At 49.9% G+C, this 13,933-nt stretch overlaps 1 protein-coding gene across 2 annotated transcripts; it reads left to right on the forward strand.

Moving 5' to 3' along the window:
• Positions 1–528: 528 nt before the first annotated feature.
• On the forward strand, positions 529–13,665 carry SNX15 (sorting nexin 15). 2 transcript variants are annotated; one of them, XM_004770100.3, is made up of 9 exons: positions 705–843; positions 4,200–4,269; positions 6,890–6,925; positions 7,179–7,299; positions 8,466–8,581; positions 8,700–8,847; positions 9,161–9,304; positions 12,540–12,791; positions 13,085–13,665. In XM_004770100.3, the coding sequence occupies exons 2-9, from the start codon at positions 4,222–4,224 to the stop codon at positions 13,189–13,191; spliced, it is 972 nt and encodes a 323-aa protein (XP_004770157.1). In that variant the 5' UTR covers positions 705–843; positions 4,200–4,221; the 3' UTR covers positions 13,192–13,665. The 2 variants fall into 2 exon arrangements, with proteins under 2 accessions (XP_004770156.3, XP_004770157.1); XM_004770099.3 differs by lacking the exon at positions 4,200–4,269 and having other exon boundaries at positions 529–843.
• Positions 13,666–13,933: the final 268 nt, after the last annotated feature.

Consider the following 13,933-nt stretch of genomic DNA (forward strand, 5'->3'; position numbering starts at 1 on the left):
CCTGGCACCTTTGGATTCTGGGGTAGGAAGCTGAAGGGCTACCTAGACAGAACCACCTCCAAACAAAGATACGGTTCTAATGGAGAGGTGGCAGTGAACGCTGGACAGACCAAGAAGGGGGAAAAAAAGTCATCCTCTGAAGTAGATTCTATTATAATATCTCCTATCATAAACACTATAAACATTCTAGAGATAAGAAACTTGGGCTCCAGTAGTTAAGGGAAACTCGCGCAGCCGGTAAGAAGTGTGACTTCGGAAACTGTGAAACCATTCTGCTGCTCTGGAGGTCAATTTTGCCCCCTCTACCCTTGCAGAAAACATGAGCTAGCGAATCCTATGGAAGGAGACAGGGAAATGATTGGCTACACCTCGCACGCACTGGACACGATAAAACTTCGGTGGGTAGCCAAAAGAAGGGAACCGGGAAGCAGAGGTGAAGTCTTTGGATACGTAGGCTTGGGCTGACTTAAACGTTGTTCGGAGCGGAGTGATCCAACCTTCCCAAGTCCTTAACTCTCAAATCACCTAGTTTACGCTTTACCAGCCACCGAGAACATTTTAGACGCTCCCTGGATGCACACCGCGGCCGAGAACTGCGCCGTCACTTGCGACCTGCTCCCTGGGACCGAGGAAGGCGGGCGCAGGCCCCGGAGCGGCGGCGGCTGGCGTAGACTGACCCGGAGGGGCGGGGGCGGCGTGGAGGAGGCAGAGGCCGGCGGTCAGCTCCACTCTCGCTCGGCTGCCATGTCCCGCCAGGCGAAGGACGACTTCCTGCGGCACTACACAGTCTCCGACCCCCGGACCCACCCCAAGGGCTACACCGAGTATAAAGTGACCGCGCAGGTGAGGTGGGGCCCGGAGGGGACCTTTACCCTTTTAACAAGGTGGGGGGCAGTGTTTTACTTTAAGGCAAGTCACTCCTGGACGCTCCCTTTCTAGATGGCAGAAATGCATTTCCCCTTTAAGAGGAGGCTGCGGTAGGAGCCTGCGTTTACTTCTTTAACGGGGTGGGGGGGGTGCGGCTCTGGGAGGGCGCTGTCCTTTTAAAAGGGCGTGGACAGCAGCTCTTGGAGTGGGAGGGGTGGGTTCCCACGCCCGACGTGTGGTGTCTGCTCATCAGACTGTGAATTTCTTTAAATTAACGCCAAAACTCTGGCTCCGCCCAAATCTTCGTTATTTCTCCAGTCTCTTGGAGTAAGTTGTGTTAACTGGTTTGTTTGATATTTACATAAAAACCCCTTTGAAAAGAGTTTAATTAAAAAACAAAACAACAACAACAAAAAAAAAACAACCTATCTATGCCTAAAAATTCGTACAGCTCCGGAGAAATTTTCAAGTCTCTATCTTCACGGTCACAGCAGGAAGTCAATAAAGACTAAACTTGATTACGAAGCAGTAACAACGTTATAAGCAGATTTTATAGATACAGGGAGGAAACTATGAGGAATTTAAAAAAAGGAACGGTATAAAATTTATCTGCAGAATGATACCCGAGAACTGGTGGGGGGGGGGAGACTTTTCACTGTAAATTGTTTCGTACCTTTCAAAGTTTAAACTAGGCAACTATTAAACTGATGCATTAGTAACTATTAAAGGGAAGTGAAAACACAAAGACCCTCCTTCCAAAGCGATCTAAGTACAGAATCTTAGATGTTTAAAACAGCTTTCCCCATATTTTTTATGTCTCTCTTGCCTCTGCAAACACACACACACACACACACACACACAGTCCCTAGGAAGATCGGACTGGGGGTGGGAAAGGTGCGGCAAGGGACTTAAACCTTTTCCTATAAATCTTTCTGTTGGTTTTTAAGCAAGTAACATGCATTACATCGGTATGTTTTTATGACTTTGAAAGAGAAATAGTTTTCCCTCTTTTACTATCCCTGTTCGTCTGCCATTTTGGTGAGAACCAATGCTGCTAATTCCTTGTTTATCCTTGCACAGCAACCCTACATTTAAAAGCAGATATGAGTATCCAGTTTATCATTTACGCACAGCTCCGCAAGTCACATGCCGGTATTCCTCAGTGTCTTGTTGTTTCCCCTTGTAAAATTTTTAAAACGGAGACATAAGCTGTATACATAATGTGCATAAACCCTAAGTGTACAGCTCAGTAATTTTCTCATACCTATAGATCCGCGTAGGCAGTGCTCACATCAGGATACAAACATTTCCCTCACCCCAGAGACTTTCTTTGTATCTTTCCGTCTATAGTTCTTCTCCCACAGAGGTAACCGCTGTCCTGGCTTCTTTCACTATAAGAGTAGTTTTGTTGGTTCTTGAACCTCAACCGAATAAAATCAGCAAGTATTTGTATTTGGCATTTTACACTCTCTATATAATGTTTTTGGAATTCATCCATGTTGTTGCATGTGTAATTTTTTTTGCCATGTGATAGTAGTCCTTTCTAGAAATATACCACCATTTCTTTATTCATTCTCCTTTTGATGGACATTTGAGTTGTGTCTAAAAAATTTTTTAGTTGTTATGAGTAGAGTTGTGGGAATATTCATGTACAAGTCTTTTTAGGGACCTGTGCACCCATTTTTCCTTGGTGTGTACCTAGGAGTGGAATTGCTCAGTCATTTGATAGCTACGTATGTAGTTGTCCTAGAAATTACCAGTTTCCCATGTGCCCTTTGCTGTTCATCCTAGCTGAAACTGACAAAATATTTAAAAGAGTGTTTAAGTAGCTCTGTGGGTGGAAGTTGGCCAGATTAGTGGCTGATACTCAGAGCCTGATAAGAACTTGTTTCTTGTTGTCTTAGTTTTTGTTTTTTGGCCTTTACCCCTATGCTAAATGTACCCAAAGGGACAGAAGAACTTTCCAACAAAAATGGATCAGTCTTTTCATATCTTTTAATTCCCTGAAGAATTAAAAGCAGCTGTCCCTGTTTTACACCTTGAGTCTTTACAGAACCACAGGTGAGGCTCCGGAAAATTCAAAGCCAATTTTTTTTTTTTTTTTTTTTTACTGATCCCTAAACCTCCCCTGTTATCTCCAAAGGCTCCTCCTTGTGCCTCTGAGATGTTAAGTGTGCTACGATCTTCTCCAGGAGCTTTTATCTAGGTCATCTCTTTAAAGTACCAGCTTCTGGGGTGCCTGGCTGGCTCTGTTGGAGTGTGTGACTCTTTTTTTAAAAGATCTTATTTATTTATTTGACAGAGAGAAGGCACAAACGGGGAGTGGGAAGCAGAGGAAGGAGAAGCAGGCTTCCTACAGAGGAGGGAGAACCTGGTGGGGCTCAATCCCAGGACCCCAGGATCATGACCTGAGCCAAGGCAGTCGCTAAACCAACTGAGCCACCCAGGCGCCCTAGAGCATGCAACTCTTGATTTCAGGGTTGTGAGTTCAGGCCCCACATTGGATGTAGAGATTGCTTTAAAATCATTAAAAAATGAAGGAAGGGAAGGGAGTGGAGGAGAAGGAAGGGAAGGAAGGAAGGAATTTACCAGTTTTCCAAAGTGGTACAGTGCTTAAAGTATCGTTTTATACTCCCATTTCTCACGAATACTTCAGCATCTTCAATTTTAGGCATTTTAGGTGGGTGGGTATGTGATACCTCATTAGGGTATAATTTGCATTTCTCTGATGACTAATGATATCGAGCATATTCTCATCGTTTTTTCTTTTAAGATTTTATTTATTTATTTATTTGAGAGAGTGTGAAAGTGAGGGAGATCACAGAGGGGGAGAGGGAGAAGCAGGCTTCCTGCTGAGCAAGGAGCTCAAATCAGGGCTCAGTCCCAGGACCCTGGGATCATGACCTGAGCCAAAGACAGATGCTTAACTGACTGAGCCACCCAGGCACCCCCATATTTTCGTTATCTTACTGCCCATTCAAACACCTTCTTTTGTGGGAGGTTCCTGCTCAAATATTTTGCCCAGTTTTTTTTTTTTTTTTTTTAAAGATTTTACTTATTTATTTGACAGACAGAGATCACAAGTAGGCAGAGAGGCAGGCAGAGAGAGAGAGGAGGAAGCAGGCTCCCTGAACCCTGGGATCATGACCTGAGCCGAAGGCAGAGGCTTTAACCCACTGAGCCACCCAGGCACCCCATATTTTGCCCAGTTTTGAAAGTCGAGTTGTTTGTCTTTAGTACTGATCTCTGGTTCTTTCTATATTCTAGATCTGACTCCTTTGTCAGGCATATATATTCCTGAGCAGTTTTTAAATCTAGTTTCTTTTACCCAGGATATTTCAGGCTGACTCGGGCATGAAAAGCAAAGGCCAGGGTTTTGATCCTAGCAGTCCCTCATACTTGGTATGTGATTTTTTTTCTTTCTAATTTTTATTTTCAACTGAGGTACAGTTGACATAGAATATTACAATATTATGTTAGTCTCAGGTGCACAACATAGTGATTCGACATTTATCGTCATTAGGAATTGCTCACCATGGTAAGTGTAGTTCACCATCAGTTGCCACACAAAGTTATTGCAGTATTATAAACTGTGTTCCCTGTGTTGTACTTTTCATCCCGATGACTTATTTATTGTCGAACTGGAAGTCTGTACCTCTTATCTGCTTCATCTATGTCACTGATTCCCTCCATCCGCATCCCCTCTGGCAACCACCAGTTCCTTGTCTGTATTTATGAGTCTGTTCCTGGTTTTGTTTATTTTGTTTGGTTTTTTAGATTCCACATATCCGTGAAATCCGTGAAATCCCGTAGTGTTTGTCTTTCTGGGTCTGACGTATTTCACGTAGTGTAGTATCTTCTCAGTCCATCCATGTTGGCACAAATGATAAGATTTTATTCTTTTTTATGGCTAAGTAATACTCCATTGTCTGTATCTACAACATTTTCTTTATCCATTCACCTATGGGTGGACACTTAGAGCGCTTCCATATCTTGGCTATTATAAATAATGCTGCAATAAACATAAGGGTGCATATATCTTTTCCAATTAGTGATTTCGTATTCTTTGGGTAAATACCCAGAAGTGGGATTACCAGCTCCAGTGGTATTTCTATTTTTTTTTTATTTTATTTATTTATTTGACAGAGAGAAATCACAAGTAGATGGAGAGGCAGGCAGAGAGAGAGAGAGAGAGAGAGGGAAGCAGGCTCCCTGCTGAGCAGAGAGCCCGATGCGGGACTCGATCCCAGGACCCTGAGATCATGACCTGAGCCGAAGGCAGCAGCTTAACCCACTGAGCCACCCAGGCGCCTGGTATTTCTATTTTTAATTTTTTGGGAAACGCCATACTGTTTTCCATAGTGGCGCACTGATTTACATCCCCACAGACAGTGCTTCAAAGTTATTTTCTCTACATTTTCACCAACAGTTGTTATTTCTTACCTTTTTGTTCTGACTGGCATGAGGTGGTATCTCATTGTGACTTTGATTTGCATTTCCTTGGTGGTGAGTGATATGGATATCTTTTCATCTGTTTGTTGCTTATCTGTATATCTTCTTTGGAGAAACATCTATTCAGGTCCTCTGCCTCCCCCCCCCTTTTTTTAAAGATTTATTTATTTGGCAGACAGAGATCACACGTAGGCAGAGAGGCAGGCAGAGAGAGAGGAGGAAGCAAGCTCCCCGCTGAGCAGAGAGCCCCATGCAGGGCTCGAGTCCAGGACCCTGAAATCTGACCCAAGCTGAAGGCAGCGGCTTTAACCCACTGAGCCACCCAGGCGCCCCTCTGCCCCCCCCTTTTGGGGATTGATTTAGTTACCTTTACTCGTGTCCTTCCTCTCTCTCTTCTTTACTTCCTTCCTTCCTTGACCCAGTGAGGGATACAGAAAGAGTGGGAGAGAGAGAGAGTCTTTAAGTAGGCTCCACACCCAGCACGGAGCCCTACATGAGACTCGATCTTACGACCCTGAGATCATGACCTAAGCCACCAGTCTCCTCTCTCTGCCCATTTTTAAATTGGATTGTTTTGGGTTTTTTGGTATTGAGTAGGAGTTCTTTATATATTTTGGATATCAGCTCATTATCAGATAGGTCATTTGCAAAATGTGCTGTGTAATCTTGCACTGGTAAATGGGCATGTTAATCCTATCTGCTGCCTCGGGATCTAGGATAATTAAAGGGGATTCTGGAAAACTATCAAATAGTCCACACTGTAGTGTTATTTTCTTTTTTTTTTTTTTTTAGATTTTATTTTTTATTTGAGAGACAGAGATCACAGGCAGGCAGAGAGAGAGAGGGAACCAAGCTCCCCGCTGAGCAGAGAGCCTGATGCAGGGCTAGATCCCAGGACCCTGGGATCATGACCTGAGCAAAAGGCAGAGGCTTTAACCCACTGAGCCACCCAGGCGCCCTTGGAGTGGTATTTTCTAATTATTATGAATATACCATAGTGAGTACAGAGTCTTCTCTCCAGCTCAGACCCCATTCTTCTCTTCCGGGGGTCACAACCCAGTGATGCTGTCTTCTGCATTCAGGAGTGTTTGCCCACAGAGACTTCCTCACTTAAGGAAGGAGTGGCTCCTGGGACAGAAGCTCACTTTTTAGAGAACTGGAGGGTCTCTAGTTTCAGAAGGAGATGCAGGGACTTGGGCCTTCAAAGGAAGGGCGATAGTGCTCGCTTCGGCAGCACACACAGAAGACGGGAACGATGCAGAGGTCAGTGTGGCCCCTTGTGCCAGGATGACATGCAGATTCGTGAAGGAACGGAGATGAAAGTTGGGCTGAGGACCAAGGGGTCTGGATGGGATTCTTCCATCAGGCAGATGAAGAAACTAGCACGTGATAGAAAAACTGCTTCAGGTGACACAAAGCCTTGAAGCCAGGATCCCTTGATACCAGTGGCCAACAGCCAAAGGCCACGATGAGGGCTGGGAGGTACCTGGGGCGTCGCTGGATTTTACTGGGAGATGGGGTGTCAGATGTCAGCCTCTGGTCTCATCTGCTTCTTGCCTTTCTTCCTCAGTTCATCTCAAAGAAGGATCCAGAGGATGTCAAAGAGGTGAGGCTCCTGGGAGGAAGGGGAACCGTTCCCCAGGTCCAGATGCAGGAGCAGCAAAGGAACAGCTGGTAACTCCTCAGCCCTGGGAGGAACTGGCCCTCTGCCCCAAGCCACACACGCATGCACACAGGCACACAGGCACGCACTCACACACGCACACAGGCACACATGTGCTGTTCCAGGCTGGGAATGGGGAAAGCCTCTTTCATCCGCCACCATTGCCAGCCTAGGTCAAGTCTTGCATCGTTGGCAGGTGGTGGTCTGGAAGCGGTACAGCGACTTCCGCAAGCTGCACGGGGACCTGGCCTACACCCACCGCAACCTCTTCCGCCGCCTGGAGGAGTTCCCGGCCTTCCCCCGCGCCCAAGTGTTTGGTGAGTGTTGATCTATGCATTCAGGCCAGAGATGGAGGAAGAGGTGGGCAGAGGGGACCCCTGCTGGTGGAGGGAGCCTGATGGGGGCCCAAAACCCCCAGCAGAAGCACTTCTTGGGGGGGGGGGGCTTAGAGACAGCCTCATTTCACACCTGGGGAAACTGAGGCAGGCTCAGAGCAGCCGAGCCTTCAGTGTGTGTGGAGCCCTTCAGCAGTCCATCTTCCTTAGCCCCATTTCCAGGACAAGGAAGCTGAGGCTCAGGGTCCTAAAGGGGCTTGGCCTGTCAGTGGCAGAACCAGAATTCCTCCCCAGGAGCTGGTCTCACCTCTAGACCCACACTGTCCAGAAGCAGCAGCTGTGAGCCAGATGTGGGGAGTCTGAGCCGAGGCTTGCCGTATGGGTCGAATGCCCACTGAAATGGACTGTAAACTGTGGCAATAATTTATATATCGATCACACGTGCAAATGAGACTATTTCGGATATACCGGGTTAAGTGGAATGTATTACTAAAGTTGAGTTAACCTGTTTCTTTTTAACGTGGCTAAGAGAAAATTAGTAATTGCACATGCCACTCGTGACGTATTTCTGGTGGACAGGAGTGAGCTGCTGTTTGGATCTCTAGACTCGCGGGAGATTCTCTTTCACAGCAAGGTGAAGGGTTGCTACCGGAGGGTGGTGCCAGGCTGTGGGCACTGTAGCCGGCTGCTAGGTCCGAGGTAGCTAATTCCGCAGCATACCTAGAACAGAGCAGGGAGACTGGGAAAAAGCAGCTGCTAGCTGTGTGACCTTAGGCAAGTCACTTCTCCTCCCTGAGTCTTAACCTTCCTCTCTGTTGCATCAGAGCCATCCGAAATTATTTTGTTTCTTGTGGGTTGCCCGCCTCCCCCTGTCTGGGATGTGATCCTGTGACAGCGGACTCCGTGCCCTCCTCCCATTCACCTGCTGAACCTTGCACCATAGTAGGTGCTTGATAAACATCTGGTACATAGAGGACGAGGGAGCTTGGTCCCTGCCCCCTTGGGGGAGCCCCAGAAGGTTGCTCCCCCAGGAGCAAGGAGAATGGGCGGGAGAGCCATTGGCTGCTGGGATCCTCCGAGGCAGAAAAAGGAAAGCGACCCCTGTGGACCACTGCTTCTCTCCCCATTTCTCCTCCTGGGCGCTGCAGGCCGGTTCGAGGCCTCAGTGATTGAAGAGCGGCGGAAGGGGGCCGAGGACTTGCTTCGCTTCACTGTGCACATCCCTGCGCTCAACAACAGCCCGCAGCTCCAGGCCTTCTTCCGGGTATGTGTCGCTGCCTGTCCCTCCTCCCCAGTGCCTGAGAGAGCTCCCTGCCCCCTGGGCTGCACCCTGAGGCCACCCCCCCATCCCCGCTGCCCGTCCCTGTCTTTCTCTCCTGCAGGGTGGGGAGGTGACCCGGCCCTCCGACATGTCCAGAGACCTCCACATCCTGCCGCCCCCTCTGATCCCCACGCCGCCCCCTGAGGAGCCCTGGTTGCCCCAGCCGCTCCCTGCAGAGAGGCGAGGCCTGGAGGAACTGGAGGTGCCAGGTACATCTCTGTGTCGGGGTGGGAGCCAGGGCTGGAGGGTGTTGGAGAGGACACACTCCCTCCTTGGTGAGCTTAGAAAAAATTCTGGGGTCTGTCCCAGCTTCTCTGCTGCTAACGTGCTGAGAAGCTCTAGCCAGGCCATTTTCCTTCTCTTGGCTCTAGTTTCTTCATCTGTAAAAGCAGTACAACCCATATGAAGAGTGGGCTTGTCGATGCCCTTGGGCACCACAAGGCGTTAGTGAGAGGGTAATTGTATTTGAAAGCTGGGAATGTCAAGGACGGGCATGAATGTTCCCAATGATTGGTTCCACAGCGGATCCCCCACCGTCCAGCCCTGCCCAGGAGGCCCTGGATCTCCTCTTTAACTGCGGGAGCACCGAGGAGGCGTCCAGTTCCCCTGCCCGAGGCCCCCTCACAGAGGCCGAGCTCGCCCTCTTCGACCCCTTCTCCAGGGAAGGTAACAAGCTGGGACAAGCCGAGGGGGGGCTGCGGTAGGGGCAAGGAGAGGGGGGCAGCCGCTGACCAACATGCGTAGCACCTGTAAATCCTAGAAACACGCGGCAGTGGGCAGCCTCAGTGAGCAGTGGAAGCAGGCACCCTGCTGCCAGGGCCCATGAGGTAGATGCCCCTGGACAGTGAGCAACCACAGGGGAAAGGGAGGTCTGCTCAGGGAGAGCTGGCTCTTCTAAGAAAGCTTTGGAACAGTCAGGGGTCACACTGTCTTGGTAGTATTTGAGTTCCTTCCGTTGGAAGCCCAAGGTCGGGGTGTCCTGGCCGGCTGGGGGGTCTCACACCGCAGATCCGGAAGGCAGGACAGGCTTCTGGTCAGGGGGGTGAGGCTCGGACTCAGAGAACAGCACAGGATGCCCTCTTGCAGGAGGCGTAGGCATGGCGGGGGCACCCCAGACCTGCCGTGGAAGGAGAAGCCTCCCCACTTCCCGTGGCGGTCTGGGTCCTGGAGCTGAGAGTCCCCGGCTCCGAGACCCCGGACCTTTTCATTCTCAAAGTCTCCGACTCTGTGCGGTTCCTCCAGCTGGGGTGTGGAAGCGGCTCTTCTGCTTCGGGATCATTGTGAAAGGGTTTCAGTTTGGAATCCTGCCGTATTCTGAAGCCTGCTTTGTTGGTTTTTCTTCTTTGGCCTTTGGTGACCTGGGCAGACTGTCAGCTTTGTGATTGGTTTCAGGCATCTGGGTTCGCTCCCCGCCCCGGCTCCGATCCACATGGGGACCTCAGTCTTCCGCCCGGTTATTCAGCTCCATACCGCCGCCCCACTCACCTGGGAGGGGTGTCCTTTTACTCCTCTCGTTCTGCCTCCTCCTGTTCCAGGGGCTCCTTCAGCCCCTCCATAGCTGGGATAGGAGAGAAGGGGTTAGGGGGGAAGGAGGGATTGGTGTCACCGGGGCCTGCCTCCCTGCCCCAGTTGAACCCCCACGGGTGCCCGGTGGCCAGATGCTCTGACTGGAACTGTCAAGACTCCTGTCAGTAGCTCCCATCAGACATTCCCTTGCCCCATAAGAAAACTCCCGAACTCTGGAATGCCAGGGTTGTCTGCCAGAGGTGGGGATGGCAAAGGACTGTCCCCAGACAATTTCATACTCTTTCATTCCACTTTGTAAAGTGCTAGAATTTTTCCAGTTTGAAATTTTGCTTTTTATGCTGGCATTGGCAGAAAGAACGGTAGGAGGGAGGTTTTATGGAGCTGACTGGAATGCCAGGGTTGCTCAGTTGATTAAGCATCAGGGTCCTGGAATCGAGTCTCGGTAGGGCTCCTTTCTCAGTGGGGAACCTACTTCTCCCTCTTCCTCTGCCTACCGCTCCCCCTGCTTTTGCTCGCTCTCTCTCTCGCTCTCTCTCTCTCTCACAAATCAATAAAATCTTGGGGCGCCTGGGTGACTCAGTGGGTTAAGCTGCTGCCTTCGGCTCCGGTTGTGATCCCAGGGTCCTGGGATCGAGTCCCGTGTCGGGCTCTCTGCTCAGCGGGGAGCCTGCTTCCTCCTCTCTCTCTCTCTCTGCCTGCCTCTCTGCTTACTTGTGATCTCTCTGTCAAATTTTTTTTAAAGATTTTATTTATTTGTCAGACAGAGATCACAAGCAGGCAGAGGCAGGCAGAGAGAGGGGAGGGGAAGCAGACTCTCTGCTGAGCAGAGAGCCCGACAACACGGGGCTTGAACCCAGGACCCTGGGATCATGACCCGAGCTGAAAGCAGAGGCTTTAACCCACTGAGCCACCCAGACGCCCCAATAAAACCTTTAAAAAGAAGAGAAAACTTGGGGCGCCTGGGTGGCTCAGTGGGTTAAAGCCTCTGCCTTCGGTTCAGGTCATGATCTCAGGGTTCTGGAATCAAGCCCCGCATCGGGCTCTCTGCTCAGAAGGGAGCCTGCTCCCCGCCCTGCCCCACCTCCCCCAACCCCTGCCTGCTGCTTGTGATCTCTCTCTCTCTGTCAAATAAATAAATAAAATCCTAAAGAAAAAAAAAAAAAAAGGAAAGAAAATTTTAACTCCCCAACTCCTGCCCCGCAAAAGCCTGGAAGTACCGTTCCCTCAGATGGTGCGTTGCCTCCTTGTCCCGCTGTTGTGGGCACCTCTAGCCAGTCCCTCACCATCAGAATCGTCCAAGCAAGGAGCTGGCACTTGTCTCTCTCTTCAGCACGTGCATCATCAGACTCTTGAACTCACGTTAGGGCATCCCCAGAACTTCTCTGCCTTCTGCTCCATGAGCAGCATAGGGAGGCCTGTATGTACAGCTGGGAAGTGAGAGGTCATCTTCACTTCCTTCAGGAGGTCCTCCAGTCTCCTCCTGGGGTCACTGGGTTGGAGCTAAAAGAAATGCCCGCCCCTCCCCCTCCAGGCCAGTGGTGCGCCCTGGTGCTTCTGTTTCTGGCACCTTCCCTCTAAAGGCCTTTTCACCAAAGATGGGCCATATCACTAGCCTTACCTTTTGTTTCTTTTTTTTAAGGAAACTTTTTTTTAAAAAAGATTTTATTTATCTAACAGACAGAGGTCACAAGTAGGCAGAGAGGCAGGCAGAGAGAAAGGAGGAAGCAGGCTCCATGCTGAGCAGAGATCCCAATGAGGGCCTCGATCTCAGGACCCTGAACTGAAGGCAGAGACTTTAACCCACTGAGCCACCCAGGCACCCCTAGCCTTCTCTTGTATAAGCTGCAGAGGGGATGTTTGGCCTCCTTTTTGCCAGTCCTGGGGTCTATAAGGAGCCCTCTCTGGAATTGGAGGATACCCACCACCCACTGTCTTCCTGTTTGGGTCCTCAGCTAAAGTTGTAAGATGTGAGATTCTCTGCATCTGTTACTCTGACATTCCAGGGTTTGGAGCATTTCTGCCCTGGTCTGCGTCCTTCAGTTAAACTTTGTGGTGGGAATTCTTAGATTTGTAGATCAACTGTAGTCAGGAGGGAAGTAGGTCCAGTGACCCAGACCCTGCAAACTAATGTTAATACAGACCTAAAGAAAGAATTAGGAAGGTAATATTGTCTTTACAAAAGCATAGGAACTCCACCAATTAAATCGATCGTGGCAAGTCTGTTATATATGAATGGCTTTTGACTTCCTTGGGCAATGCTTCCCTCCATCTGCGGCAGGTTGGTACCCTGATGGGCAAGAGAGGTCTGGGGAGGGGCTTCAGGCCCTGGGAAATGGAGGGCAGCCTGGCCTGAGCCCTTCATATCTGATTGTAGAAGGTGCAGGCCCCAGTCCAACCCACATGGGTGAGCTGGCAGCGATGGAGGCAGAGACTGAAAGGCTGGACCAGGAACCCTGGGAGCCTGGAGGGCAGGAGGAGGACGAGGAAGGCCGGCCGGCCCCTGCCTACCTGAGCCAAGCCACAGAGCTCATCACCCAGGCTCTGCGGGATGAGAAGGCAGGTGCCTACGCTGCAGCTCTGCAGGGCTACCGGGACGGCGTGCACATCCTGCTGCAGGGTGTTCCTGGTGAGTACGACTGGAAGGTGGAAGGTCAGGCCTGGAGTCTCGGGTGTGAAGGGAACTGAAAGTGAGAGACAAACCAGTCAAGGATCAGAATTGCCACCACTGACCAACTGCATAACCTCCGACAGTTTCTTTACCTCTTGTGGCCTCAGTTTTCTTATTTGTAAAATGGGGCAAATAGATGGGGTTTCCAGGGAGGTGGGGAAAGACACATGTTGATGCTCTGTGAGCCGTTAAGGGGCTTGGCCAAGGGTTTTGAACCCAGGGATCTCAGCCGAGCCATTCTCTCTCCACAGGTGACCCATCACCTGCCCGCCGGGAGGGTGTGAAGAAGAAGGCAGCTGAGTACTTGAAGAGAGCAGAAGAAATCTTGCACATGCACCTGTCCCAGCTCCCCTCCTGAGGAGGAGTGAACCCCAGCCCAGGACTCTAGCTCCAGCACTGCCAGCCACCACTCCCTTTCACACTCCCTGGGGCCTGGCCCAGGGTCCTGGTCTTGTAACTCTAGGGGTCATTTCTGTATGTAACTGGACCAACAGTGAGACAAATACGAATTCAGAGCTCATTGACCGAACTGCCACTTTGGAATCAGGACAAAACACTTCTGATCCCACCTGTGTATCTTGTGGGGGCCGCACCCCTGGTCCTGAGCTAGACGTTCACCCATCTAGAACAGGGTTCTGCTGACCATGGCCTGCAGCTGCATCCTGCCCAAGGCCTTTTTTTTTTTTTTTTTTTTTTTTTTGGTAAGGCTCATGAGCTGGAATGGTTTTTACATTTTTTAACAGTTGAAAAAAAAGATCAAAAGCATAGTATTCTGTGACAGATGGAAATTAATGAAATTTAAGTATTGAAAATAAAATTCTGTTGGAACACAGATTCGTTCACTTGATACTGTCTGTGGCTGCTTTCCCGCTGCACCAGCAGAGGTGAATAGTTGCCGAGTTGCCCAGTTGCGACCTGCCAATCCCAAAGCATTTACTATCTGGGCCTTTGCAGGAAAAGTCTGCTGACCCCTGATCTAGAAAATGGGGAGAACAGTCTCCAGGGAAACGAGTAGAAAATGACAGTGAGGCCCATTGAGCCAGGTTACTGGGTGAAGGGGATGACGAAGAGGAACCGAAACTGGGGTTACCCATCTTGGG

This window comes from Mustela putorius, unplaced genomic scaffold (genome assembly GCF_011764305.1).
Source record: "Mustela putorius furo isolate JIRA1106 unplaced genomic scaffold, ASM1176430v1.1 tig00000127_pilon_pilon_pilon, whole genome shotgun sequence".
Lineage (NCBI taxonomy): Eukaryota > Metazoa > Chordata > Mammalia > Carnivora > Mustelidae > Mustela > Mustela putorius.